The 27,278-nt window shown below is 44.5% G+C and overlaps 1 protein-coding gene across 5 annotated transcripts in view; it reads left to right on the plus strand.

Annotated features, from left to right (window-relative positions):
• The window catches only part of USP4 (ubiquitin specific peptidase 4), a 53,034-nt gene extending 25,809 nt beyond the window's left edge, over positions 1-27,225 (plus strand). For 2 of the 5 annotated variants that reach the window (XM_025988145.2, XM_025988159.2), the window contains 16 exons: positions 1,915-2,055; positions 2,916-3,033; positions 6,601-6,774; positions 9,013-9,171; positions 10,959-11,183; positions 11,922-12,005; positions 12,916-13,010; positions 15,292-15,483; positions 16,114-16,202; positions 19,497-19,724; positions 21,005-21,075; positions 21,338-21,456; positions 21,810-21,959; positions 22,996-23,099; positions 26,006-26,094; positions 26,464-27,225. In XM_025988145.2, the coding sequence (XP_025843930.1) occupies positions 1,915-2,055; positions 2,916-3,033; positions 6,601-6,774; positions 9,013-9,171; positions 10,959-11,183; positions 11,922-12,005; positions 12,916-13,010; positions 15,292-15,483; positions 16,114-16,202; positions 19,497-19,724; positions 21,005-21,075; positions 21,338-21,456; positions 21,810-21,959; positions 22,996-23,099; positions 26,006-26,094; positions 26,464-26,625 (2,200 nt within the window). In that variant the 3' untranslated portion in view covers positions 26,626-27,225. Of the gene's footprint in view, positions 1-1,914; positions 2,056-2,915; positions 3,034-6,600; positions 6,775-9,012; positions 9,172-10,958; positions 11,184-11,921; positions 12,006-12,915; positions 13,011-14,561; positions 14,659-15,291; positions 15,484-16,113; positions 16,203-19,496; positions 19,725-21,004; positions 21,076-21,337; positions 21,457-21,809; positions 21,960-22,995; positions 23,100-26,005; positions 26,095-26,463 lie in introns of all 5 variants that reach the window. The other 3 variants (XR_011994399.1, XR_011994400.1, XM_025988153.2) reach the window with 3 other exon arrangements.
• Positions 27,226-27,278: the final 53 nt, after the last annotated feature.

The following is a 27,278-nucleotide window of genomic DNA, read 5'->3' on the forward strand; positions in this document are numbered from 1 at the left end:
CTTAGGATGATGTGAAGGCAGTGAGGATTCTAGCTAAGATTTCATTGTTATCTTTTTTTTTTTTTTTTTTTTAAGATTTAAGTAATCTCTATACCCAGCCTGGAGCTCACAACTTTGGAGATCAAAGTTGCATGCTCTACAACTGAGCCAGCTAGGCACCCTGAGTTAATTGTCATCTTAATGATAATACTGGGTACCAGATTCTGTCTACTTGAGGTCATCCCTGTAGGGTGAGCTCATCCACAGAGCAGCTTTCAGCCTGGAGAACATCTGAGAAGCATGCAGAGGATGGATATTGGAGCAAGGAAGGCAGGCATGTTCTAGTGATTGGTAAGGACTGGAGATGCTTAGAAGCTTCTATGGATTTTTCCCGTTTTGAGTTCAGAGAAATAGAGTAAGTTACCAGTGAACAGTTAGTTAAAAGGGGAGTGTTAGTTAGACTATATGTCTTGAGGTTCTGTGTATCAGAATTTAAGTTTCACTATTCTATAGTACCTGTCAACAGACCTGAGATAACTGCCATATCATATCAGCCTTGGATAGTGACTTTCCTGTCTGCATAGGAGGCTGGGAATACCTACATTACATTGGACAGGTTTCATGTGTGTGTTGAAGTCACATGGGTGGTGCAAGAGTGCCCTTTGTCTGCCAAGTCTCACTTACTGAAATATCTGGGTTCTTGGACTTCTTTGCAGCATGAGGATGAGGCTCTGTGAAGCAAATGGTCTTTAGGATTTGAGAAAGGTGCATTTCCCTGTGGGGAGGGGCAAGGGGCTGGAGAGCCCTCTTTCCTTCTAAATCACTGTCACGTCAGAGTGTGGAGCAGAACTCAGTTCCTGATGCCCATTTAGGCCCCTGGATAATTTCCTGATGTCTGTCTGCTGCAGGTGTATGTGCAGGTGTGTGTGTCTGTTGCCTTGTTTTGCTTTCTTGCAAGGAACCCTGGTTGAGAGCAGATCCCATGAGGTTGGGCTCTCTTGCTGAGGCATATCATAATTTTCTGGAGTCTGAAAATAGCCCCAAATCTAGATGGAAAATCACGTTTGTGCATATTTGAAGCAAAGCAGAACGATTCACTTTTTCTACACATTCTTATACAGATTTTAATAGAAAATTGATAAAATTCATACCAATTTAATATTTTAGACAGCCTTTGAATTTATTAATCTGAAAGTTGGTATAAATCTAAAGTAAAATGCTGTGAAAAATATTGAAACCTGAGTTTGAAATAGGACTTTTGGTAAATTTGAGGAAGCAAAAGGAATTCTCTTTGAATAGCATAGTGAAACCAAATTACCGGGGATCCCTGGGTGGCTCAGCGGTTTAGCGCCTGCCTTTGGCCCAGGGCGTGATCCTGGGGTCCCAGGATCGAGTCCCGCGTCAGGCTCCCGACATGGAGCCTGTTTCTCCCTCCTCCTGTGTCTCTGCCTCTTTCTCTCTCTCTCTCTATGTCTATCATGAATAAATAAGTAAATAAATCTTAAAAAAAAAAAAAAACCAAATTACCATTTTCCTGTTATAGTGTACTTATAGCTAGCTGTTCATTTTGGGTCAAGTGTTTTGGGGAATATTCATCTCTTATTGGCATATTTCTATGTTTTTCACTGGTAACTCTTCTCAGGGAAGTTTATGATTTATAAATCAAACCTGGTTGCCCTAAAGATCAACCTTGTGGTTTATCCTGCTGAGAAATTGGGTGGGTGACCATGTGGATCAACGAGACCAGGAAGACCAATTAATTTCTTGATTACTTAAATAAAATTTATCTTGAAGTAATATGAAAGTAGGCCTTTTGCAGTTTATTTTAAATAACAATATGGAGAACATTTATTTCTTGAAAAGAGATATAAGGCATTTGGTAGGGCTTGCTTTTTGCAAAAAGTCAGTAGCCTTGTCTCTGCTTCTCTCTCCCAGATCAAGCACTGCGCCTAGCAGAAATTTTCCTACCTCTCCAACATCATCAGCAAGTCCCTATTCCTCAGTGTCTGCCTCTCCCATTGCAAATGGTGATAGCACTAACACCTCTGGGATGCACAGCTCCGGTGTCAGCAGGGGGTAAGAGCAGGCCCTTTCACATTGCTTCCCTCCCTCTTGAGTCTTTCCTAGGCTGCACCAGGAGAGCTTCTCTGCTGCCACACTAGTGTGGGATTATCCCACTAGACTAATCTAGTGGGATTAGCGTTCCCCATGGGAACATGCTACAGGGAATGTGGTTTCTCTCTTTCATATCCACCATAAAATGCCTCCTACTTTTCACTTATGTTTCTTGTCCTTCTATGATCTGCTATTTTGTCCACAGCCTTAGTCACTGGTGGTCTTGTGGGGTCACCGCTTTTGTATGTGACGGGGTGAGCTGGCCATATTAGAGCACAGTAAAAGCTGTGAGGGAATGGTTCTCAGCTATGGGAGAGCCCTGCCTGCTTCCCTTCTAGGTGGCTGTGATCCTTTATGCAAGCATCTCAGGAGAGCCTGCCACAAATCATAGACTGAATGGAGGAGGAGGGTCAGGCAAGAGAATGTGCATGAATACTCAGGCACAGTCAGGACTGAGTGTGGCCTGGTGTGTGGTGACAGGTGTGAGCTCTTGATCTTGGTAACCACATGTTCTTCCCTGAAGTCACGTGGCAGTTAGCCTTCTAGAGGGATATACAGCTAGCATTTGCCAAAAGCCTGAGAGTAGAGGACTCCGCATCCCTTCCTGTAAGGATGTGCTTACCACCTACGATGATGTCAAATCAAGGCCAGGGGTGGGAGAAGGATAGTGGTGAAGGGCTGGCAAGGGGAGTAGAAAGAACTTGTATCATGGCATTATTACCAGATAAGAATTGTAGAGGCCCTGGAGGAGCCCCAAAAGGCATCCTGAGGGCATGCGTACAGCACTCACTCTTATTGTTGATGTGGGTTATGTTTTCCAGTGGATCTGGCTTCTCTGCTTCGTATAATTGTCAGGAGTCCCCATCGTCTCACATACAGCCTGGGCTCTGCGGACTTGGAAACCTTGGGAACACCTGCTTCATGAACTCCGCTTTGCAGGTAGAAGGGAGAACTGTCATCTCAATAACACTGGTGCTTTAAGAGACTGATGCTTGGTTAGGAAAGGCATGCTAAAATGTTGGGAGGATCCTTTCCTGGGGGTCCCTGCTTACTCTTTGTTAATATTTCAGGGTTCCCTATCAGGACATCTCCCTTGGTTAGTACAGAATGGCCTCATCCGTGTTAATGGCCATAAAATGTCTTCTTAATTAGTTCTGGGATGGATTTTACAGTAAAAATATTTTGAATTTTGTTGACCATTAGGGAATGATCTTCCCAGAACATATTAGAGTACTTGTCTGGTTGGTTTTTGATGGGAAGAGAACTCACAGCAGCTGGTACCATCTTTTTACAATGATAGCTGTCTTATCTCATGCCCCTGATTGTGCAAAATCCTAAAATCCTCCCTTCAATACCTCATTTGTTCATTGATCAAATATTTTGGGGACATACTATGTGACCATACTATGGTGGACATGGGCTGGAGTTAGGGTCCAACTACAGAATTAGGAGGGCACAGTTCCCAAGACTGTCTTCCTTTCTGATGCCAACTGCAAGTTTGGGAGTCCCTAAGACTGCCTTCAGTTTCAATAATTTGCTTGAAGAACTCATAGACTCACTTAAAACTATTATACTCACAGATATAGTTTATTATAGGGAAAGGGTATAACTTAAAATTAGCCAAGGGAAGAAAAAAAAATAAGGCAGAGTCCAGGAGGGTCTTTAGGGCAGAGCTTCTGTTGTTTTCTCCCTGTGGAGCTAGGATGCATTACTCTCCTGGCATTGATATGTAATGGTAGTCGTGGGGTATTGCCAAATATATGTAAACTCATCCGAGCTTTGGTTTCCAGAATTTTTGTTGGTTACATGGTGTGATTGATTGATTGCCCAGATTGTTAAACTCAGTCTCTAGGTAGATAGATACGATGTGACCCAAGGCTCCCCCTGCTCCCCACCTCCCCATCCTGCCCCCACTAAGTCACAGTGTTGGTCTTTCTGGAGTGGTTAGCTCTCACCCTAAGATGACAGTATAAGTATGGCTGCCACCACCCCAAATCACAATGTTAGATTCTCCACTATGACTGATAACCTCCAAACAAAGATACTCTTGTCAACAAAGTACTTTCCAGGAGCTAAGGGCAAGAGCCAGACTTTCTCTTTGGGCAAGGCCAAATTCTTTACTTTACATAGAGACTCAGTGGTGAACAAATGAGACATGGTTTTTATACTTACAGTACTTTTAATCTAACTTTGAAGTTTCATGGAGTAGGAAGGAAAGGATAAAAAGACATGTAAAAAACTAGGTAACTCCTGGGTTTGGAAATTATTTTTTTCTATGTGGTGAGATGGGAAGAGCTGAGCAGTAAAGAAAAGAAACTTGAGATTTGGCTTTTCAGGTAGGTTTTTTTCAACTCTGTATCCTCAGTTTTCCTCAACTGTTGAATGAAGATAATAATGAGGTCTATAGCTCTGCATGTAAATATCAGGAAAAAAAGAAATGCTAAATTCCGTGATTTAAGTTTCTATCTCCTAATGCTAAGAACAAATGAAACCCAGATGAAGTGGCAGGAAAGGAATAATAGAAGAACAGAAATTAACGAAATACAGGGGTGATTTACATTACAGCCAAATATGTAATGTAATATGTCTTTGGCAAAAAAAAACTAATAAAATTGATATAAGTGCTCAGGGTAATTGAAGAGGAAGAAAAGAGAGAAAATATAAATGACCAAAACTAGAAATGAAAGTGGAATATCACTATAGACCCTACAGCCATCAAAAAGATTAGAGAATAGTAAACTACTCCAGAAACCCAGTATTGCACTGTATGTTAATTAAGTAAAATTTAAATAAAATTAAATTTAAAAACTTCTAAAAAGGTTAGAGGATAGTAGAACAACTTTATGCCATTAAATTAGACAATTTAGATGACAAGTTTGGACGTGTTGCTCTGAAAGGCATAATTTATCAAACTTACACAGGAAGAAATAGAAAATCTGAAAAGTCTCATATTTGTTAAAGAAATTGACTGAGGTTGGGGGGCACCTGAGTGGCTAGCGGTAGAGTATGTGCCTTTGGCTCAGGTTGTGATCCTGGGTTCCTGGAATCGAGTTCCGCATCGGGCTCCCCATGAGGACCCTGCTTCTCCCTCTGCCTACGTCTCTGGCTCTCTGTCTCTCATGAATAAATAAATAAAATCTTAAAATAGCAAAAAATATATATATAAATTGACTCAGTAATTAAAAAGCTTTATTATTATTATTATTTTTAAATATTTAATTTTTTTTTATTTTTATTTTTATTTATTTATGATAGGCACACAGTGAGAGAGAGAGAGAGGCAGAGACACAGGCAGAGGGAGAAGCAGGCTCCATGCACTGGGAGCCCGATGTGGGATTCGATCCCGAGTCTCCAGGATCGCGCCCTGGGCCAAAGGCAGGAGCCAAACCGCTGCGCCACCCAGGGATCCCTAAAAAGCTTTATAACAAGGGAAATTCTTGTTCTGGATAGCTTTTTTGGTGAATATATTCAAAGATTTAAAGCAAGAAGTGCTACCAATCATATATATTTTTTCAGGAAATGGAGAAAGAGGGACAGCTCCCCAAACCATTTTACAAGGCAGCACACTCTGATACCAAAACCTGACAAGGAATTGTTTTTTCTAAAATTTTATTTTGAAGTAACCTTTACACCCATTGTGGAGCTTGAACTCAGAACCCTGAGATCAAGAGTCACATGCTTCGCCACCTGAGCCAGCCAGGCGCTCGTGGCAGGAAGTTTTAAAAAAAGGAAAATTTTAGTCAGTCATATCTCATAACTATAGACACAAGTAACATAAGTGAAATTTTAGCAAATCAAATTCAGTGATATCTAGATGAAAATGTCGAATAAGTAGGATTTGTACCAAGAGAACTTGGTTGGTTTGACACCTGAAAAATGTATGTGTGTCATTTAGCATAGTAACAGAATAATGGAGAAAACCATATGACCATCTTAATAGATGTAGAAAAAAAATTTGATAAAATAACAGTTTTTGAATTTGGAGAGTTAAAGTTTTCATGTAAACACGTATATTGTGTTATTCATTGTTTTTTTCTACTATCTTGTTATCCTGATCTTTTCCCCCATAATGTTTTGGCTCTAGTAAAATATTTTGTCTTCAGCTTAATTATATTTTGTCTTCCTGTGAGACAGTGGAATGTTCCAATCAATTCCAGTTAAATTATCATCTTAACATTATGTTAAAAGTGATCATGCTTCATTGAATAGAAACTTACTCTGTCAGGTACTTGGGTGCAGCTTTTGCCTTTGGATAGTTATTTCAGAGACAGTTCTTAGGCAATGAGTGTGAGCCCCAAGACCATGTCCTCTGGAGGTTAGCTGCAAGGCAGGCTACCAGCTTGGGCTTCTGGGAGGCTGTGCCTTACTGTTGGTGAGCCTTGCAGAGAATCTGCTGAGAACTTCATTTTGTTGGGAGTTGACCCCTCATTGGCCATTAATAACTTGGTTTATCTTTTTCTCTGTGTGTTCACCGAGAGTGTGAGCTCTGATCATGTTCTCTTTCAGTGCTTGAGCAACACTGCACCACTGACCGACTACTTTCTCAAAGACAAATATGAGGCTGAAATCAACAGAGACAACCCTTTGGGAATGAAAGGGGAAATTGCAGAAGCCTACGCAGAGCTCATTAAACAGATGTGGTCTGGAAGGGACGCTCATGTGGCACCTCGCATGTTCAAAGTAGGTTGCTGTGTGTATTTTTTTCCATTTTAGGGAGAGTGATTTAGTGTTATAATGAGGTATTCTAGTTGCATATTGAGGTTAAGATGGGGTCTGAGACTAAAAGACTCACACGATGAGATCCTTCTTTTTTCTTGTTTAGTCATTCAGCACATACCTCTGGGCTGAGGATACTGTTGGTTGCTCAGAATGGTGTATTGTACCAGTCTGGAAGTAGGAAACCTGCTAACACAGACCATAACAATTCAGTTTAATTTCCAGTATTATCTGAAGGGTATTCCCAGGTTCTCTGAGCCTGGAACCTATACCCACTGTGGGCTCCGTAACTCAGGAATTGGGTTGATATTCTTGGAATGTGAAGGCAGTTTTCAATTGGATCTTCCAGATAGGAAGATTGGGTGAACTGTAGTGGGCTCTTGGAGCAACTTGGGCTTTCTCTTGCTTTCATATTTTGAAATCTGAGAGATCTTTAGCCTGCACCACTGCAGTTCACGGAGCCTTCGTGAAGCACATGGTAGAAAAAAATAGGCATATTTTCTATTCAAAGGGGATGAGGGGGAAGTAGCACTTGGGCTCAGTGAGAAAATTTAAATGGTTTATTGAAATTGAAAACTAGGGATTCCTGGGTTCAGTGGTTTAGCGCCTGCCTTCAGCCCAGGGCATGATCCTAGAGTCCCACGATTGAGTCCCACATCAGGCTCCTTGCATAGGAGCCTGCTTCTCCCTCTGCCTATGTCTCTGCCTGTCTCTCTCTCTCTCTCTCTCTCTCTCTCTCTCTCTCTCGGTGTCTCATGAATAAATAAATAAAATATGTTTTTTTAAAGGAAAGAATGAAATTGAAAACTAATTCTTTTTTTTTTTTTTTTGAAAACTAATTCTTTTTACCCCTGTAGTCACATTAATCCCTCAGAAATATGCGTAAATTACAATTCCATACCATAAAGTCAGAAAGGGACTGGAATCAGGTGATGGCACATTAAGCTCAAGCTCCTATCAATGAACAATTGATAGACCGTATTTAGGGATGTTAGGGGTAGTGTAGAGCTTCCTTGATGATAGACATTTTCTCTCTTTGCACGGTCTGCTTTGGCAGCCACTAGCCACTTAAAATGTGGTTAGTGTGAACAGGGAACTGAATTTTTTTAATTGTATTTAATTTAAAAGGTTTTATTTATTTGAGAGAGAGAGAGAGAGAGAGAGAGACAGCATAAGCTAGGAGGAAATGGAGAAGCAGACTCCCAACTGAGCAGGGAGTCCGATGTGGGGCTCAATCCCAGGACCTCGGGGATCATGATCTGAGCCAAAGGCAGACACTTAAGTGACTGAGCCACACGGGTGACCCTATTGTATTTGTTTTTAATTTAAATAGTCACATGTGGGGCAGCCCCGGTGGCACAGCGGTTTAGCGCCGCCTGCAGCTCAGGGCGTGATCCTGGAGACCCGGGATCGAGTCCCACATCGGGCTTCCTGCACGGAGCCTGTTTCTCCCTCTGCCTGTGTCTTTGCCTCTCTCTCTCTGTGTGTGTCTCTATAAATAAGTAAATAAATCTTTTTTTTAAAAAAATAAATAAATAGTCACATGTGGCCAGTGGCTATGGTACTGGGCAACACGGTAGAGAGCATTGATTCTCCAACTTTAGGATTCATCAGAACCTCCGGAAGGGCTTGTGAAAATACAGACTACTGGACCTATCCCCAGAGTTTCTGATTCTGTCCAGGTTGGGCCCAAGAATGTGTATTACTAACAAGCTCCCAGGTGATTCTAGTGATGCCAGTTGGGGACCATACTCTTGGGGATCATAGATGCAGAGCAGTGCAAGGCAGAGTTACTTAAAGAGAAGAGGCCTGGTAGGTACAGGAGGATTCCTCTGGCTGAAGAGATACCATTTGTAAAGTTGTAATGGAGAGTCTGAACCAAAGAAGGAAGTAAGAGAGGGACTCACGTCAGTACTTCCAAGGTTCTGGCTGCTCAGGAGACCACCCTTCACTTCACTCTTTTAGGGTACTGGCCCAGGTGCCAGGTTCACTGTTGTCCTGGCTTTTAATCTGAGCCCTCTCTCTGGCAAGAACTACTGGCCTCCTTTAGGCTCTTGAGGAATTAATTGGGCCGCTCAACCAGATGGTACTCTCCCTTACTGTCCCAGCTGACCCTGCAAAGTTAGTTTTGATGGCAGGTTCCCATCTGACTTCACTAGTTCTTTAAATCTTATGCCTCTGATTTGGTTGCTTTTGTTGTAGACCCAAGTGGGACGTTTCGCCCCTCAGTTTTCTGGCTACCAGCAACAAGACTCTCAGGAGCTGTTAGCCTTTCTTCTAGATGGATTGCATGAAGATCTGAACCGAGTAAAGAAGAAACCCTACCTGGAACTAAAGGATGCCAATGGGCGGCCAGATGCGGTATGATATAGAAGATTTTTGAGCAATAGCATTTCATAGATGTTGCCTTTTACTGAGAGTTGTAGGGACATTCTTTTGGTCTTTGAGTATTGGTGCCGGGGCCCTGGTTGCCTCTTGCTCTTGATGTGGATCTGGGCTCTGGTAGAGAAATGTATTCCAGGTTAGAAAGAGGCAAACTCTGGTTACTCCAGATTCTCCTGCTTGGGCTTCTTTAAGTTAGTGTCAGTTTGCATAGTACAATGCTGTTGTTGAATCAGAGACGAGGGCAGTCTGAGAACTAAAGTGCCTGTAGTATGAGCCTTGGGATTATTACTGCCCTCATTAAAATACGTAGATGATAGTAAAATAGTTTATTAATAACATTATTAGGGCACTGATTTTTTTTGGCCTTGATTTTCCAATCTATGAAAAGGAGATTTAGCATTCAAGTTACCCTATCACATTGGACTTGATCATATGAAAACTTTAAAGTAGTATTTATATCTTGAAGAAAAAACAATGAGTTAGCTGAACCATAGTATAAAACCTCACACACACATATATATATATACACACACACACACACATTGGAATACTGTTCAGCCATCAAAAATTAAAAAAATCTTGTCATTTGCAATGACATGGATGGAACTAGAGGGGATTATGCTAGGGGAAATAAGTCTATCAGAGAAAGACAATTACATGATCTCCCTCAGAAGATCATAGGGGGGGATCCCTGGGTGGCGCAGCGGTTTAGCACCTGCCTTTGGCCCAGGGCGTGATCCTGGAGACGGGATCGAATCCCACGTCAGGCTCCCTGCATGGAGCCTGCTTCTCCCTCTGCCTATGTCTCTGCCTCTCTCTCTCTCTCTCTGTGTGTGTGTGTGTGTGTGTGTGACTATCATGAATAAATAAATAAAATCTTAAAAAAAATATTAAAAAAAAAAAAGAAGATCATAGGGGAAGAAAAAAAATAAGATTATCAGAGAGGGAGACAAACCATAAGAGACTTTTAATCATAGGAAACAAACAGGGTCACTGGAGGGGAGGGTGTTAGGATGGGGAGTTTGGTGATGGGCGTTAGGGAAGGCATATGATGGAATGAGCACTTGGTATTATTTATATAAGATGGATGAAATTGGGCAGCCCCAGTGGCTCAGCGGTTTAGCGCCCAGGATGTGATTCTGGAGACCCGGGATCAAGTCCCACGTCAGGTTCCCTGCATAGAGCCTGCTTTTCCCTCTGCCTGTGTCTCTACCCCTCTCTCTCTCTCTCTCTCTCTGTCTGTCATGAATAAATAAATAAAATCTTTAAAAAAAAAAAAAAGACTGATGAATCACTGATCTCTACCTCTGAAACTAAAAACATATATTAATGAATTGAATTTTAATTAAAATAAGTAAAAATAAATAAAAATTGACTTTTATACACCCCCCAAAATAAATAAATAAAACCTCACTGAAGGGACTTTGGATCATTGAAAACCTTATAGGAAGCAGTCCTTGTCCTAGTCCAGTCCATTTGCCATTTGCTGTCAGGGCTGTCTCCCATCAGAGACCACACAGATCCCTATATGCCCCACGGTCCAATGTGAAGACTTTGTTAAGTGTGGAATTGGGCATAACACTGGAATGTAGTTGTGAGTATGGTATGCTAAGAGTAATCCAAGCCCTGGCTGGCCTGGACCAAGTTCTTTGCTGTAGAGACTGCCTCATGATCCATCTCAGAATCTGTGGTGGATCATTCTGGTTGAAAGAGTAAACAACTCTGATGAGGTAAGAATATCTGGTTTATCTTTCTCCTTCCAGGTGGTGGCAAAAGAAGCCTGGGAGAATCACAGGTTACGGAATGACTCTGTGATTGTGGACACATTCCATGGCCTCTTCAAATCTACTTTGGTTTGCCCAGAATGTGCTAAGGTTTCTGTGACCTTTGACCCATTTTGCTATTTAACTCTCCCACTGCCCCTGAAGAAAGATAGAGTTATGGAGATCTTTCTGGTTCCTGCTGACCCTCGCTGCAGACCTACCCAGGTAAGAGGATCTGCACCCTCATGGCACCCTTCATTGTGGGACCTTGAGTAGGGCTTCTTCTACCAGCTGCCTCTGACTCCCTGTGGCACTTGCCTAGGTGTGTTCCCTTGGCCTCCATCTAACCTTTGTGTAATCCTGTAAGGATTCAAGGAAGATTGTGATGGTCCTTTGGGCTTCTCTGTCAGTTTTTTTCCTCGTTTCATTTGTTCAACTCAGGTAATATGACTGATCTGCTAAGTGGTCCTTGCATCTGAATACTGGGAGGCCGCAGCAGGGTACTCGGTCAGTCAGCTAAGAGAGTCTGGCCAGAACAAACGGCTGGATGAGTGGCATGGTCAGCAGGTCTGCAGTGTTCCGCCTTGCTGCCAGCTCACTGAATGACCATACTGCTTCATCCTCTGGCTTCAGTTTCTTCACCTCTTACAGATCATGGCAATCTATACTTTTTAACAATTCCTTAAAGGAAGGAGTAAAGGACTGCCAAAAGTTAAGAATGAGACGAATCAGTATTTAGGAGGGAAAGAAATGGGTGGGCTCCTTTGCTGCTGCTGGAATAGAGAGGCAGGTGCTGAGGCAGAGGACTTGCTGTTTGTTTTCCTGACCACTCATGTGGGCCCTTGACCTCATGTACGCTGTTCTTAGGAAAGAGGTTATGTTTGCACTCTGATGCCTGCTCATCCCAGCTCATCTACCCTTTGCCAAGCACCCTTGTCACCCCTCCCATCTTTCTATTTGCAGTACCGTGTGGTCGTGCCATTGATGGGGGCCGTGTCTGACCTGTGTGAGGCTCTTTCCAGGCTGTCCGGCGTTGCTGCAGAAAATGTAAGGGTGGTCAGTGGCAATTGGTCTGCTGGGGCCACTTTGTAGTCCTTTGCTCTGTATTTTCAAACTTGTGCCCATTTTGAGTGGGAAGTTTTTTGGCCAGCACAAACGTGATTATATGTGGATGCCTCAGTCCTGGCCCTCATTCACTGTGCACACTGCAGCTGAGACTGTCCCTTCAGCCATGGGGAACACTGTTTCTCCTCCATTGATGGCACACTAGCCAGAGGGCCAGGAGTAGGGTTCTGCTTTCAGCTTTCCTGCCCCTTGCCACATGACCTCTTCTGTAGTATGAGAAAGCTGGAAGTTCTTTCCTACACTAAATTCTGTAAGTCTGGAGTGACAATGTCATATTCTTGATAGAAATCTGTATTTAAAAGCAACTGCCCTCACAGGACTTTCCACTGAGCCTGGCCCTGTGTGGAGGTGGGGAAAGTGAAGAACCCCCCCGCCCCCGCCCCATCCTCCTGTATAGTCTGAGTCTCAGCCCTGGTCAGTGCCCCTGCTCAGCCCCACTCCCCTTGCACCCTTGCTAGTGTTAGGTACTTGCATAGTTGGGGTTTGGTGTGTTCAGCCATGTGCTGAAGATGGTTTCAAGACTCTTGGCCCTGGGGGGCACTCCAGAGGTTTCTGGATGAGTACTAGTATTTGGTCAGCACTTACTCCCCACCATTACTGCCATTTGAGGGAAGATCCCATTGTAAACATCAGGACAGATGTTGCCAGCATGTTTTCTGCTGGTGGTATTCATGCTGTTCTTCTTGGGGTTTGGCCCCTGAATTCTGGGGCTGGTTGCATGGTGGTCTCTCTGGAGACCACCGTGTGGCAGCACATCGTTTTCATTGGCTCCTGAGTTTTATGTAGAAGCTCTTACCCATCCTGTAATCTTTCTGTTACTGTTGATTCTTAGATGGTGGTCACAGATGTATATAATCACCGGTTCCACAAAATTTTCCAAATGGATGAAGGTTTAAACCACATCATGCCTCGGGATGACATTTTTGTGTGAGTACTTGTGGTTTCTGCTGCAGTGTCCAAGGAAACATCCTAGAGGCTTTGCCTTATAGGTGTCTCTAGAGCAGAAGATTTGGTAGTCAGTGCTCATGTAGATTTGCCCTGACTCCTGGGTGCATAGGATGGATGTTCAGAGAATTGTGGGCAGCCATCAATGTGCTAAGCACTTCCTGGCACTTCAGAGCTAGACATTCCAGATAATTCTCTTCAGCATGGACATAGTCTTTTGTCAACAATTACTACCTGTTAAGAAGGCCTATTTAATGGTTCCACAGATGGTTTTGCTATCAGAAATCTCTTTCTCAAGAAGAGTTAACAGCTGTGTAAGGGGCCACGGGAAGGTGAGAGAAGGGATGTGGTAGGCCATGGCTCCTTTAGCAGGTGCCATCTCAGAGTGACAAGGAGGGTTGATAGAAACAGCCTTTTTCTCTTCTAAAATCATGTAAGCTCTGATACTTATTTTTCTCTTCCATGTGGGGATAGTACACTGCCAGTTCCTGTGGCCCCCTGGGCCCCCTCCCAGGTCCTCTTTAGGGCCCTGTAATTTTGTGTGTCTCTCTCCCAGATTGGGTAGAGTGCAATATGAGCTTGCCTGCGCTCCCTGACAGCCACTTGCTCAGGGAAGCTTGAATGTAAACCATAGCCATGCTCTTTCTCCCTCATTCCCTCTCACTGGAAACTTGTCCTCTGCTGAGAAAGGTTTTTAGGATTTGTTTTGGTTGAGGAATGCAGTGCACAGAGGAGGTATTTTCTTCCCTTTAAGTTTTCAGGCCGGTGACTTCTAGATCACTCTAAAAAGAGTACTTCTTGACCACATCTAAGATCCTAGTTCTGTTCACACTTATGCAGGCTGCCTCCCAATCACAGCCATCTTCACTCACTTTACAAACAGAGGCACCAGGGCTCATGCTGGGCATCGGGCTAAGGCTTTCCATTTCTGATCCCAAGTCCTGAAAGCATCTCACCTCAATTTGGAAATTAATGTTTACACACACCAGAGCTTAGAGGAACTGGGACATTGCCATATGGGGAGCTTGGCAAACCACCACCAACAAAAGAATTTGTAGAGTGCTGAGTGCCAACCGTCAGAAAACAAATTATTTTAAAGATGAATTGGTAATTGTCATGAAAACATACTTGTACTAATATTTTTTTAACATGTGGTAGACTGTGCTAAGTTACTGAATTTTCATGGCTGTCCCATAAGGTGGGTAATTCCATTGTTTACTGAGTAAGCGGAGTCAGAAGGGAGCACTTGGCCCCGTTAGAGCAGCCAGAAAGTGACAGCGACAGACCTGGAATTTGGGCCAGACTCTCTCCAAGACCATGTTCTTGTCCCTGATCCTGGACAATAGGGTCTGTACCTAGAGCACACTTTGGTCATTTTTTTTTTTTTAGTTTTCCTAGGGCTCCTACACATACTTCATTTAGGATTGTTTGCCAGGCATCTGGGGAGGGGTGTGTGTGTGTGTGTGTGTGTGTGTGTGTGTGTGTGTTTAGTTTTCAAAAATTGAATCAGTAAGTTTGTGTCTCCCCCTATAGGAAGAGGGAAAGACTACAGTCGGTTGCCAGCAATTTTGGTAACATCTGTTCCAGGATAAAACATCTATAAATCTCCTCAATCCCATGTATTCACTAAGTAAGACATATTTTTCAAAATCATTGATTTGTATTTAGCATTTTCTTTGGTTATCTCTAATTTTTAAAAAATTAAATATGATTCTTTAATTTCAATGTTTTTGAACAAAGATGGCAAACAGTTTTATAAATTTGTTTCCTCATTTGAAATAAAGAACCTTTGCCTCCTATTTTAGGTATACATTCTTGTATGATACTTGGTTTTATTAAAGGTCAGGGCACTTAGGAATACCTTTTTACAAGTTGACAAAAGATAAACTTGGTGACAAAAGATAAACTTGGTGGCCAGCCCCCTGTCTCCCCCACCTCTGTGTCTGCAGTGATGGTCCGGATGACACCTGTCATCTGTGTTGAGTCCCATTTGAAGGACCACAGAGTTGAGGCCCTGGTTGGGGGAAAGAGAATCATGTTAGCCCCAAGTCCTGGGTTATGTAGGTTCACGTTTTGCTGACAATGACCCTTGGGATTGCTGCCCCAGTTTCTAGAATCATCTTGGAAATGGTTTATCCACCTTTTATGCTGAGGTATGGTTTGTCCCAGTAACCACAGTCCTGGCCACCATGTAACTGCAGCTCAGATTTCTGCTTTTCATGTGATCCACTGCTGAAGGTACCCTTTCATGTGATTGACACAGGTACGAGGTCTGCAGCACCTCTGCTGATGGCTCTGAATGTGTGACACTTCCAGTCTACTTCAGGGAAAGGAAGTCCAGGCCATCGAGCACTTCCTCTGGGGCGGTGCTATATGGGCAGCCACTGCTGGTTTCTGTTGCCAAGCACAAGCTAACCCTCGAGTCCTTGTACCAGGCTGTCTGTGAGCGTATCAGGTTGGTGTCAGGAATGTGTTTTGCTTATTTCCTAAAATCATGATGGGCCCAGTCATAGTAGTGACTGCCCTCTTGCAGAGTGCCTCTGTTGTACCTGGGTCCTCATTCCTATGAAAATGCAGTTGGGCCATCCCCTGGGAGGGCCGGGACAGGTGCTCTTGGGACAGGGCATCTGGCACATCTTATGCACCATGATACTGGGGACCTATATTTCCTCTGTGATCCCTGGAATCATATCTGTCACTTGTTAGTAACTTGGTTTAAGCTATCTAGTGCTTTGATGTCAGTTTTTGTTTGAATACAGTTTCCAAAATACTCTGCTGTCATTCTAATGTTACTGAGAAATATTTCTTTTAATGATGGTGCCATGTGACATTCATAAACGACTTGAAACAGGCATTCATAGAAGATTCAGTCTTCAGTGACTTGGTATTTAAACATCTTATTTTTGGGTTCCTCTAAATTTCTTAAAATATGGAACTATCATGTGATTTTAAAGCTCTTTTATGTACCTGAATTGCTTTGTGAAATAGCTGTATGTCCATTGTGAACCACATGTATCTGAGTAGTAGAGAAAAACAGGTAAATGTTACAGCTAACAAATAATTTCTTTTCTTTCTTTTTTTCCAGCCGCTATATCAAACAGCCTTTGCCTGAGGAGTCTGGCAGCTCGCCCTTGGAGCCGGGGGCCTGCAATGGCTCCAGGGGCAGCTGTGAAGGTGAGCACTCACCATGCTGTGGGGCTATGACTGACCAAATCCCTCCCGACCTCCCCCTTCTTCCAAAGGTGTGGTGTACACAGGAGAGGGAGGCGCTAAGGCTGGATGAGGGCTCTGGCTGGAGGGCAGACCTGGGAGCTCCATCACATTGCTCTATGCTGCCAGCGTCTGTTCTCTAGCTTCAGCTCTCTGTGGATTCTGCTTAGACATGTAGGCTGGGTTTAACCATAGGCAGAGTTAACCTCACAGAACTGAGTGACTTGCCAAGGGTCATGGGGCAGTTAGGATTTGATTTTAGTCTGTTGGAATTTCCGAGTAGGTGCTTAGCTAGTAGCCCTTGACCGCCTCCATGGCCTGGCATCTATCTGAAGATCTATTACCTTGGCCCTTACCCATCACTCTGGTGTGGCAATACCTCTGGAAAGGACAGGAGTCCTGGCCAGCCAGTCAGAGGGCAGAGGCTGTTTCTCTTGAGTATTTCTTTCTACCCAGGAAGCTACAGGTGATAGCTGACTCTAGATAGCTCCTGTTTCAAGAGCGAAGAGAGCCACAGTGTGCAAAGAGGTAGGATAGGCTGGTTGCAGGAAACCCAGAGCCCTTGCCATCCTCCCATGGCCAAATGCCCACAAGCTCATATTTGATTGGGGAGCTCAGGTTGTCACTCTTCTTTTGGGGGCCTAGGTAACTTAGTGGATTTATCACTGTAAAACCACAAATGCCAACTTGCACAAATGCAAGTTAATGCCATACATTTTCAGTTGCAAATTCAAATGCTCGGATTTCTCCAACACACACACAGTCCTGGAAAGTGAGAGGTGACATTAGAAATAATGCCCACAAGGCTCCATCCTCAGTGGATATTGCAAATTATATTTTATGGTATTTAGTATAGTCATAATGTTATTCTTGCCTAGAATATATTCTCCCACTAGGGATGAATAAGAGCGTCTTTTGTACATAGGTCCCATGTGCAGAGATGTCAGAGTGGCTGTGGCAGTTTCTGAGCAGACCCTGGATCATGGGTTCTTGGCGTTCTGTCAGTTAAAGCACTGTGATTCCTAGCTTAAAGTGTGGGGTGGACTTGAAGTTTTCTCATTCCTCTGAACTCATCTGCAGAATGGGATAATAACTTTTTCACAGTTGAGGTTGTAACTTAATGAGATAATGTGGGTTAAAGTATGGCATGTAATAGGCGCTCAATTAATAATAATCATACCATGTAAATATTTGCTCTTGTTACAATTAGCCTAGCTTTTTAGACATTTTGTCTGTCGGTTTTGTCAGAACAGAGAGAGGTAGAGTGTACACAGGCAGAGGGGGAAGCTGCCCCATGCAGGGATCCCGATTTGGGACTTGATCCCGGGTCTCCAGGATCACGCCCCAGGCTGAAGGTGGCGCTAAACCGCTGAGCCACCCAGGCTGCCCACTGCCTTCTTTTGAGTCTTGGTGCGTAGACTTTGAACTCCATTTAATGTTGAAATACTTCTAATGTCTTTACTGCCGTGGCTCCTCATCAGGCCTCTGTGGCTGTCTCCTATTGATTCTCTGAGCGATCTTGGGTGGCTGCTTTCAGTGGACTCTGCTTTCTTTTCTCATCCTGTGATATACATTTCTTGGTATTTAATTCTGACTGCATTAGCAGAAGCTTCCTGAGGTTGTCTGAGTAGCTGGTAGCCAGTGACACAGCCAGGAAACACAGTTTATAGTTTCAGGGCTCTGTTTGTTCACTGAGTGGGCCTGAAGCAGGCTTTGGCTGTGTTCCTCTCAGAGAGGTAATGGGTAGAGCAGGGTTTCCACTTGCTGGTTTGGGAGCGGAGCAGGCCCACCTGGGTGTAAAAGAGGCAGAGCCTCCATCTGTCTCTGAGCCAAGTGAGCTGGTCTTGGAAACAGAATGTCTGTGAGTATGGGGCTTATGCCAGCTGGCTATTTAAGAATGGTACCGATGAGGACCCATGTCACACCCTCATCCACGGCTGTGTTATTTCTGTGGCCTGAGAGGAAAGTGCTGTGTTGTCTTGGACCTGACTTGTCTTTCCTTGTGAACACTGCTGAGGCAGACTGTCTTTAAAAGAGGATTCTTGGGCAGCCCGGGTGGCTCAGCAGTTTAGCACCACCTTCAGCCCAGGGCATGATCCTGGAGACCTGGGATCGAGTCCCATGTCGGGCTCCCTGCGTGGAACCTGCTTCTCCCTCTGCCTTGTGTCTCTTGCCTCTTTCTCTGTGTCTCTCGTGAATAAATAAATAAAATCTTTAAGAAAAGAAAAAGAGGATTCTTATGTTAGAACATCCTCTTTTCCTTGGAGTTTCCATGTCTACTCATGTTGCCCAAGTATATAAACTTCATGTTTTAAATGTTTTCTTCTCCTGTTACTTTTCCATCACCTCTTGGAGCTGTCCCATCTTTGTTGAAATTGCTTATCCAATGTCCTCACTTTCCCTTTGGCCCAACAACAAAAAAGTGCGATGATCATATTCATGGGTCGCCTTCGTGCAGCCACAGATACCAGTTCTCTGGAAATACCTGGGAAATTTACTCATCAGCATAATGTCTCTAGAATGCCTATAAAACTCTTGAGGGGTACCTGGCTGGCTCAGACGGAAGAGCATGGGACTTGATCTCAGTGTAATGAGTTCAGGCCCACATTGTGTGTAGAGATAACTAAAAAAATAAATAAATCAATTTAGAAAAATTCTTGAAATTCTACCATCTCAAATGAATAAGGGCGGGGAAAGTGGGGAGGACTGTGTCTGCTGTGTCCCCGGAACCCAACCTGGCACCTGTACCTGAGCCACAATCACTGACTACTTGTTGAAGGGCCAGCCAGCATGTTTCTTGTAGAGGAACTGAAGCTTTAACTTAGTATTTGTGATCATAGTAATACTTTTTAAATTGACATTTAAATTGTTTCTAAACCACTCTGGTCCTTTTTTCTCTGTGGATCAAGTGACAAAGTTGAAAGAGTCTGAGGATGTGGGGTGAAGCCCAGTAAAGTACCAGGTGTGGAGGGGCCCACATTTAGGACAGGTGGGCCTGCTGACTCATCTCGTGCCTTTGGGGGCCTCAGTAAGCTTTCCTGGGCTCACGCTTCCTTATCACAGGTTAGCAGGACCCACTCTGCCTGTCTCACCAGCTTGGGGTGAGGGTGAATTCAGGTGCCTCGTAAAGGGCTAGATGTGATTTCACACGCAGAGAACAAAATCTGGAAGGAAGTACCATAATTAGGTATAAAAGTAAATTTTTAGCATTGAAATGTTGGCAAATTATATATGCTTTGGTTTTCGTTTGTATGCCAGGAGAAGATGAAGAAGAAATGGAGCATCAGGAAGAAGGCAAAGAGCAGCTCTCAGAAACAGAAGACAGTGGGGAAGACGAGCTAGGAGGTGACCACGAGGAGACCACCCAAAAGAAAGTCAAAGGCCAGCCCTGCCCAAAAAGGCTTTTTACCTTCAGCCTTGTGAACTCCTATGGGACAGCTGACATAAATTCCCTTGCAACTGATGGAAAACTACTTAAACTCAACTGTAAGTACTTTTTTCAACCTTTCAAACTAGGTTTGGGTTGTAGGATTGCTTAGAATCTGTTCGAAAATCCTCTTTGCTCTCAGTATTCGATGCGCTGGGCTCTCACCATCTCCCTGTAGCTTCAGGAACAGACATGCATGTGGGCCTTGGCTTAAAGCTCCCTAACTGGTCTCTGTTTCAGAGACTTGACCCCTGCCCCAGCCATCTTGTCAGGCTTGTCCCTCTGGTCCTCGATGACGTTAGATGGAAGTGAGCTCTTCCTCCACTGCCACTACCCTCAGGACCTTTGCTCTGGATTGATAACACTTCTCATGCCTCCCACATGGCAGCGTTTCCCCAGAGTCCTCTCACTTATGAGACTACATGCCTATTTCTTTTCTTCCATAAGACTGCTCATGACATATGACCCGTCTAGATGGTGGTCATGGATTTCATGGGCTGTTTGTTAGCTGGAGCCGTGAAGGGGGCTGCCGTGCACATGGAAGAGGCATCCCAGCAGGATGTGCATTGTGTGGAGAGCCCGAGAGGATGGTGAAGACTCCTGCCTGGAAGCATTACTGTGTCTCCTTCACTGGAAAATAAATTCGCTTTCTTTCATTCCCTTTCTTTTTCCTCAGATCTCTTTAAAAATTTGTTTTCATATCAGCTTTATTGACGTGTTTTCGGGTCTTTGTGTCTTTGTCTCCCTGTCCCTGCAGCTCTTGCCTCTCTGTGCAGGAGCCTCCTTCTCTTGTCCAATGCCTTGCAAATTCTAGGTACCTTCTCGAACTCCAGTCTGGTTCCCCACCTCGGTCTTCCCATCTCCTTCCCCCTCTGTCGCATGCTGGGGCCTGGAAAGTGCCCGCAGGGAGTAATCTGTGCTGGTGTAGGCTTCACCTTGTTTGTTTTCCTTCTCTTGGGGGTGGCACTGTGCCTCTGCCTGATACCCATCGTCTCAAAACAGGCGTTTCATTATTTTGTCAGCATTCCTCATGAGTTAAGATGGGAAGGTGATTCTCGTCGCTGTGACTTTATCTTAACTTATACTTTTCAGTAGCCCATATGGTTAGCACCCCTGGAACTTAACTGTGGCATTGAGGAAATCTTTGCCAAAGGATTTAGGGGTCCAAGGGTTCAGACCTGGCTGGCTCAGGGCTGAGCATTGCTCTTGCTGTGGCTGGTGATGGGAGAGCAAGAGTTGATGATGCAGCTTGAGTGTTTTCTTTTCACTCCTGTCACTTGAAGAGCCTTTCCTGTTGCTGGTCATTAATAATGAGTAACACTGTGGTCCTCCTCCACAGCTCGATCCACACTGGCCATCGATTGGGACAGTGAGACCCGGAGCCTGTATTACGATGAGCAAGAGTCTGAGGTACGTGACTCGGGATTCTTGGTCATGAAGCAGTGCTGGTTTCTGCTCTGGCTGTATATTTGGGTCACTCTCACCAGTTCTCCGGCAATTTAACAAATTCTGTTCAGAATGAGAATGGAAACCACTTAAAGATTTTGTCACATTATGTTCAGAGGCTCCAGAAAGTATATTATATTCTAAGCATAGAAGTTTGTGAGGTTGTGGCTTAACCTGGTAAGAACTCATTTCCCCACCAGAAGTCAGCGCTTTTTTTCCCTCACAGGCCTATGAGAAGCACATGAGCATGTTGCAGCCTCAGAAGAAGAAGAAGACTGCCGTGGCCCTGAGAGACTGCATTGAGCTCTTCACCACCATGGAGACCCTTGGGGAGCATGACCCCTGGTATGCAGCTCCCCAGTCTGGGTGGGGGCCCCCATGCACCCTGCACTGATCTGCTGGGGCCATCTGTGTACATAAAAATCCTTTTTTGAGGGTGGGGAAATGTGCCACTGTCACTTCTTTACATTGACCCTATATCACAGTCTGTGCAAATTGTTTTCCAGACTAAGAAAGCCATGCCTCCTTTTCAGAAGGTGGCTTAGACATACACACACACACCCCACCCTGAAGCAATCATGCTAAGTACAGGAAAGGATGCTGTGGGATTGTGGCTATGCCTGTGTGCTTGGGTGCTCAGGGGCCCTGGTCCCATCCCCCACCGCCCCAGTAAATGGAGGTTTCTCTTTTCTCTGCAGGTACTGTCCCAACTGTAAGAAGCATCAACAGGCCACTAAGAAGTTTGACCTGTGGTCCTTGCCGAAGATCCTGGTAGTCCACCTCAAACGTTTCTCCTACAATAGATACTGGAGGGATAAGCTTGACACAGTCGTGGAATTCCCAGTCAGGTGGGTCCCTGAGCTGCAAGTTCTTAGGAGAATTCAAAAGTAGGCAGAAGACTTGGGCACTGATTTACTGAGAGTTTTGTCACCAAAGACATTTCTGCTTTAGGATGCATGTTGCTGGGCTTTAGGCAGTTGGACTTGGGCTCACCCCTCTCCCCATCCTCCTACCTTTAGCGAAAAGATTGTCCTACAGAAGCACTTTCCAGGCTCAGAGTGAGGCTAATCATTTCTGCCCTCTGACTGAACCAGGCCTCCCATCCGTCATTAGTCCCAGGGAGCCTGGTCTCAGCTAGACAGCACAAATACAGTGCTGCTTCTCATTAACTGGGTGATGAAGCAACCAGAGCATGCTCAGCTGAGGAGAATTGGATAACTGGGGGCTGCAGTGGGGGTGCAGATCCAACTGTCTTGTTCCTGGGGCAGAGAGTGGGATTGACTAACTCCCTGTGTTCCCGGGTCCCAGGATGCAGAGTGTAACTGACACAGAAAAGGAAGCCAGCCTCATAAGAGTTCGTCTGCCAAATGCAGATTTTAAAATGCTCACTGGGCAGTGGGAGTGAAGGTAGATGCATGGAGTATAGACGTGTCAGTGGGAGAACCTGGGTGGTGGTACAGGAGGATTTGTTGTAAAATTTAACTTCTCTGTGTGTTTAAAATTTTCAAACTAAAATGTTGGGGAGAAAAGTTTTCTGGGGCCTCTTTTGGTATTTAAATTTTTATGGCATCAACTGTAATTTTGATCCTAATTGCCCTTCCTACATAGTTGCTGCAGCCCTCTTCTCCATGCCCAGAGCCCTTCCTCACTGGTGCTAGCTTGGTGCTTGGATCTAGCCGGGCAACTTCTCTCCAGCCTGCATAGGCCAGTGGTCAGACGAGCCCACAGGGCCCCTGCCACGCAGCCTGGCTGTGCATTCCTGATGTAGTTACTGTTTCTGCTTCCCTGTGTCCTAGCCTAGTACAGAGAAGGGGTTGCTGGGTTACTCCAGCTGCTTTCTCTAGTTTGATGCAGTAAAGGCCATTTTTTGTGTTTTGTGCTCAGAGCTCTGAACATGTCCGAGTTTGTATGTGACCTGTCGGCAAGGCCTTATGTGTACGACCTCATTGCCGTGTCTAATCATTACGGAGCCATGGGAGTTGGCCACTGTAAGTACTGGCATCTGCCACCTCTGACATGTTGAAATGCCTGTGGCCAGTCTCACTGGTCTCTTCCTGTGTGCCAGGCCCTGCCCTCAGTACTTTATCTTTAGTGCTTCAGGCCTCAAGTGTCAAGGTTTCAGGTTTGGTTCAAACTACTACTGCTTCTCCATTATTTTTCTTTCTTTTTTTGGGGTAGGGATGGAGCTTCATGTCTTCCCCCCCACCCCAGATTTTAGTTTTAAATGGTCTCTACACCCAACATGGGGCTTGAACTCATGACCCCAGAATCAAGAGTCCCTTGCTCCACCAACTGAGCCAGCCAGGCACCCCAGTCTTCATATTCTTGAATCCAAGTAATCCCGACCTCTGGGAATCTATCCTAAGGAAAGTACTTGACATTGGGAAAAAGCTTAATGCACAAAGATTCCCCTATTTATAACAGTGAAAACTTTGTAGCTGCGTTGGTAAGCCAACAGTTGGCACTGCTGTCCACCTACTTGATGGACGAGAACACCGCCATTGCAAAATAAACAATAACATGGGGAAATGCCCATGACATGTTCAAACTCGTATCACTGTAGAAGCTCATATCACAACTACATTAAAGCAAAAATCAACAAAACTTTCTCTTTGCTCTACCTTATCTTCCAAAATGTCTAGAATGTGTAGGTTTTTGTTTTGTTTTGTTTTAAACTATTTTTTATTTATTTTAGAGAGAGAACCAGCACTTGCGATGGGGAGGGACGGAGGGAGAGGGAATCTCCAGCAGACCCCTGCACTGAGTGTGTAGCCTGATGCAGGGCTCGATCTCATGATCCTGAGGTCATGACCTGAGCCAAAACCAAGAGTTGGATGCTTAACCTCTGAGCCACTCAGGTGCCGCTGGAAATTTTCTTTTTTAATGAAAAGACTTCGTATATTTTGTTACTTGTTTGTGGAAGGGTGTTAGTGATGCTTGAAGTGAAGAGCTGGGTTTCTTCACATCTCTGCTGCATCTACACCATGCCAACTGCCACTACACCCAGTGTTAGGACCCCAGAGATGGCCGCACAGGAGGTTTCAGTTCCTTTTACATTCAACAATAGATTATAGAACTTCCCTAAGCTTCAGACCTCTTCCCTATACTGTGACACTTTTTCTCTCAGCCCAGCAGTCTGCTTTCTTGCCCCTCCGTTTTTACTGTATCACCTCATGGCTCAGGATGGCTGCTCAGTGTCTGGCCCTCATGTCTACATTGCACACTATCAGAAGAAGAGAAAAATGGACGCAGCCTTCCCCTTTAAGGCAGCCTCCTAGAAGTCCCCCCTCAGCTCTTCTGTGGACATTTCATTAGCTTGTAACTGGGCACGTGGTTACATGTAGCTTTAGGAGAGGCTAGGAAATAAAATTGTGCCTGTTTGAAAGTTGGGGCTCTCCTAGAATGGCTATTGGTGATCCCTCGTCACATCATACCCTGTAGCACTTAATGCAGCTTTTTTCCAGAAAAATTAATTTCCCAGAATTAATTTTGGGATCTGTGTTCATGCATGCCAAATGAAATAACTTTTAAAAGTTTTAGTATATAAACATACCACTTGGGCAAGTTCCTTAGCCTCCATATCCTTCGGTGTTCTCTCTCATCCATGAGATCAGGCTGGTTGCCTGAGGACCCACATTAGGTCCACAGTTGGAACTCCAGGATTGAGAGCCACCATTATTACTGTAATGCCAAATGTAGGGACAGGTCCTTGGCACCTTTTCCTGTGTTCTTCATCCCTGCAGTAGGCGCCCAGTCCTCACTGGAGAGTTAAATGGCTGGCCCAGCGTCACGCAGCTGGTGGAGACTAACAGCCACTTCTCCATTAGAGTCATTTTGTAGAGGGTGGGGTGGGCAAGGAATTACTCATTGCTGCTGGGATTGCTGTTTACAAACATCCTGCTGGAGAATAGTATAAAATCAAGATAGAAAGTGTTGGCTGTGGGGAAGGCTTGGACCACTGTGAGGAATTGTTACCCAGCCACAGACTTTGATTCTCAGAGAAAGATAAAATTTAAGCCATCTTGTTCACATCCCAGCTCTGCAAGCCTGAACGCCCAGTGTATCCCTCACTGGGATTACCCCAGAGGCTCTGGAGGCAGGAAGAGGCAGTAGTAGCCATCTACCTGGACCAAGGGGAGTTTGATTTGGTCTGTTCTTTTGAAAGCCATTTTGCTTAAATCTTAAACTTCATCAGCTTTTATGGGTCCTTGGCTCTGGATTATTACTTATAGCCATCCTGAAGATTGATACTGATTTCTTTGTTTGATTAGTTTCCCAAAATTACAGTTTAAAAAGCCTTGGTCTGTGACAACTCCATTTTTGCCTTTTTTTTTTTTTTTTAAAGAGTGGGAGGGGAGAAAGAGATGGGAGGAAAAAAGAAAATCCTAGGCAGGCTTCATACCCAGCATGGAACCTGATGCAGGGCTTGAACTCACAACTCTGAGATCATTACCTGAACTGAAATCAAGAGTCAGATGCTTTAACCAACTGAGCCACCCAGGTGCCCCATTTTTACTCTTTTCAAGAAAGAATAGATTTCAAAAAAAAAAAAATTAGTTATCTTGGTTGTATTTGTAAATTATTCTTTTATTTTTTTTAAGATTTTATTTATTTATTCATGAGAGACAGAGAGAGAGAGGCAGAGACACAGAGGGAGAAGCAGGCTCCATGCAGGGAGCCCCACGTGGGACTCGATCCTGGGTCTCCAGGATCACACCCTGGTCTGCAGGCAGCGCTAAACCGCTGCGCCACTGGGGCTGCCCTGTAAATTATTCTTAATTTCAGGGCCTATGTTTTGTTTTTTTAGAGTTTTATTGTTTAGTCCAAGTCTAATAAACTAGCCAGATTAGTTCTCTGGTGATTGCTAGAGGTATTTTCTTTGTTGACTTGGCAGATACTGCGTATGCGAAGAACAAACTGAACGGGAAATGGTATTATTTTGATGATAGCAACGTGTCCCTGGCCTCTGAAGATCAGATAGTGGTGAGTAGGCTCTAATACTTGGCTCCTCCTCTTACCTTGATGATGGATTAAAGCTGGGAAGAGCCTCCTGGGCTAGTTGGTTATTTGGTCATCCTGATGTGACAATGGGAGCTGGGTGTGGTAGAGTTGACTGCCATTCCTTCCAGGACCCTTCCTAAATGAGAAGCTAGGTTCTTCTCTGGGTTCTGTCACAGGGTACCGGCCTTTCCCCACGCTCTGAGCAGGGTCTCCTTCCTTGTTGCCTCTGTTTGAATGCACAGGGCAAGATGGCAAAACTCTGAGAGTGGGTTTTGAACAGTGAGAGAAAAGCCAGGGAGAGTGGATGGTAATTCCAACCAGTGAATGAACTTTTCCCCTCTTGTGTTATAGACAAAAGCAGCTTATGTGCTCTTTTACCAACGTCGAGATGATGAATTTTATAAGACGCCTTCACTTGCTAGTTTTCCTGGATCCTCTGAAGGAGGGACAAGCCCAAGCAGCTCACAGCAGGGCATGGGGGACGATGAGGCTTGCAGCATGGACACCAACTGATGCTGCCTCCAAGACCCTGCCGCCCCACAGCACCAGTGTAATCCCCCAGGAGAACATCTTTGACACCCTGAAGACTACTAGTGTTTGGTCTAAAAACCAGATGAGGAAATCCCCTTCTTTTATGAGCAGAAGGAAAAAAAAAAAAAGACCCTGTTTGCTCAGAAGGGTTATGTCAAGAGGCTGAATTATTTTCTTTTTACACAGGTGGTGAGAAGTTTCTGTAAGACCTGTAGAGCTGGAATGTGGGGGTCGGGAGGGGGGGCTACACAGTGGAGTAAGGCCGATGAATTCCAAAGAATGGAGAGGAACACTGTAATTGAGGATGGTGGCCATGAAGACCTACAGCAGGCTGCCCTGAGTTCCTGGATTTCTTACTCTGGTGCTGGTTCCTGGTCACCCCAGCAGTCTACCCACAGTAAACCAAGCCTCAAGTTCACTTGATATCCCCTTTTCCCTTGCTGTGCACTGAGATGGGTTTATAATTCCCACAGAATTAGTCCCTGAAGCCTGTTTGTTTCCCTTTGAGCCATCTTGGAATTTCCATCTTTCTCTCCCCTAATGAAATGAAGATATTTGGTGTTGGGGTCTCCTGCCCCTCAATCTCGTGTGGAACCTAGCAGTTCTGTTATGTCCCTCACCATCTTTGATGAATT

This window comes from Vulpes vulpes, chromosome 9 (genome assembly GCF_048418805.1).
Source record: "Vulpes vulpes isolate BD-2025 chromosome 9, VulVul3, whole genome shotgun sequence".
NCBI classification, from domain to species: Eukaryota; Metazoa; Chordata; class Mammalia; order Carnivora; family Canidae; genus Vulpes; species Vulpes vulpes.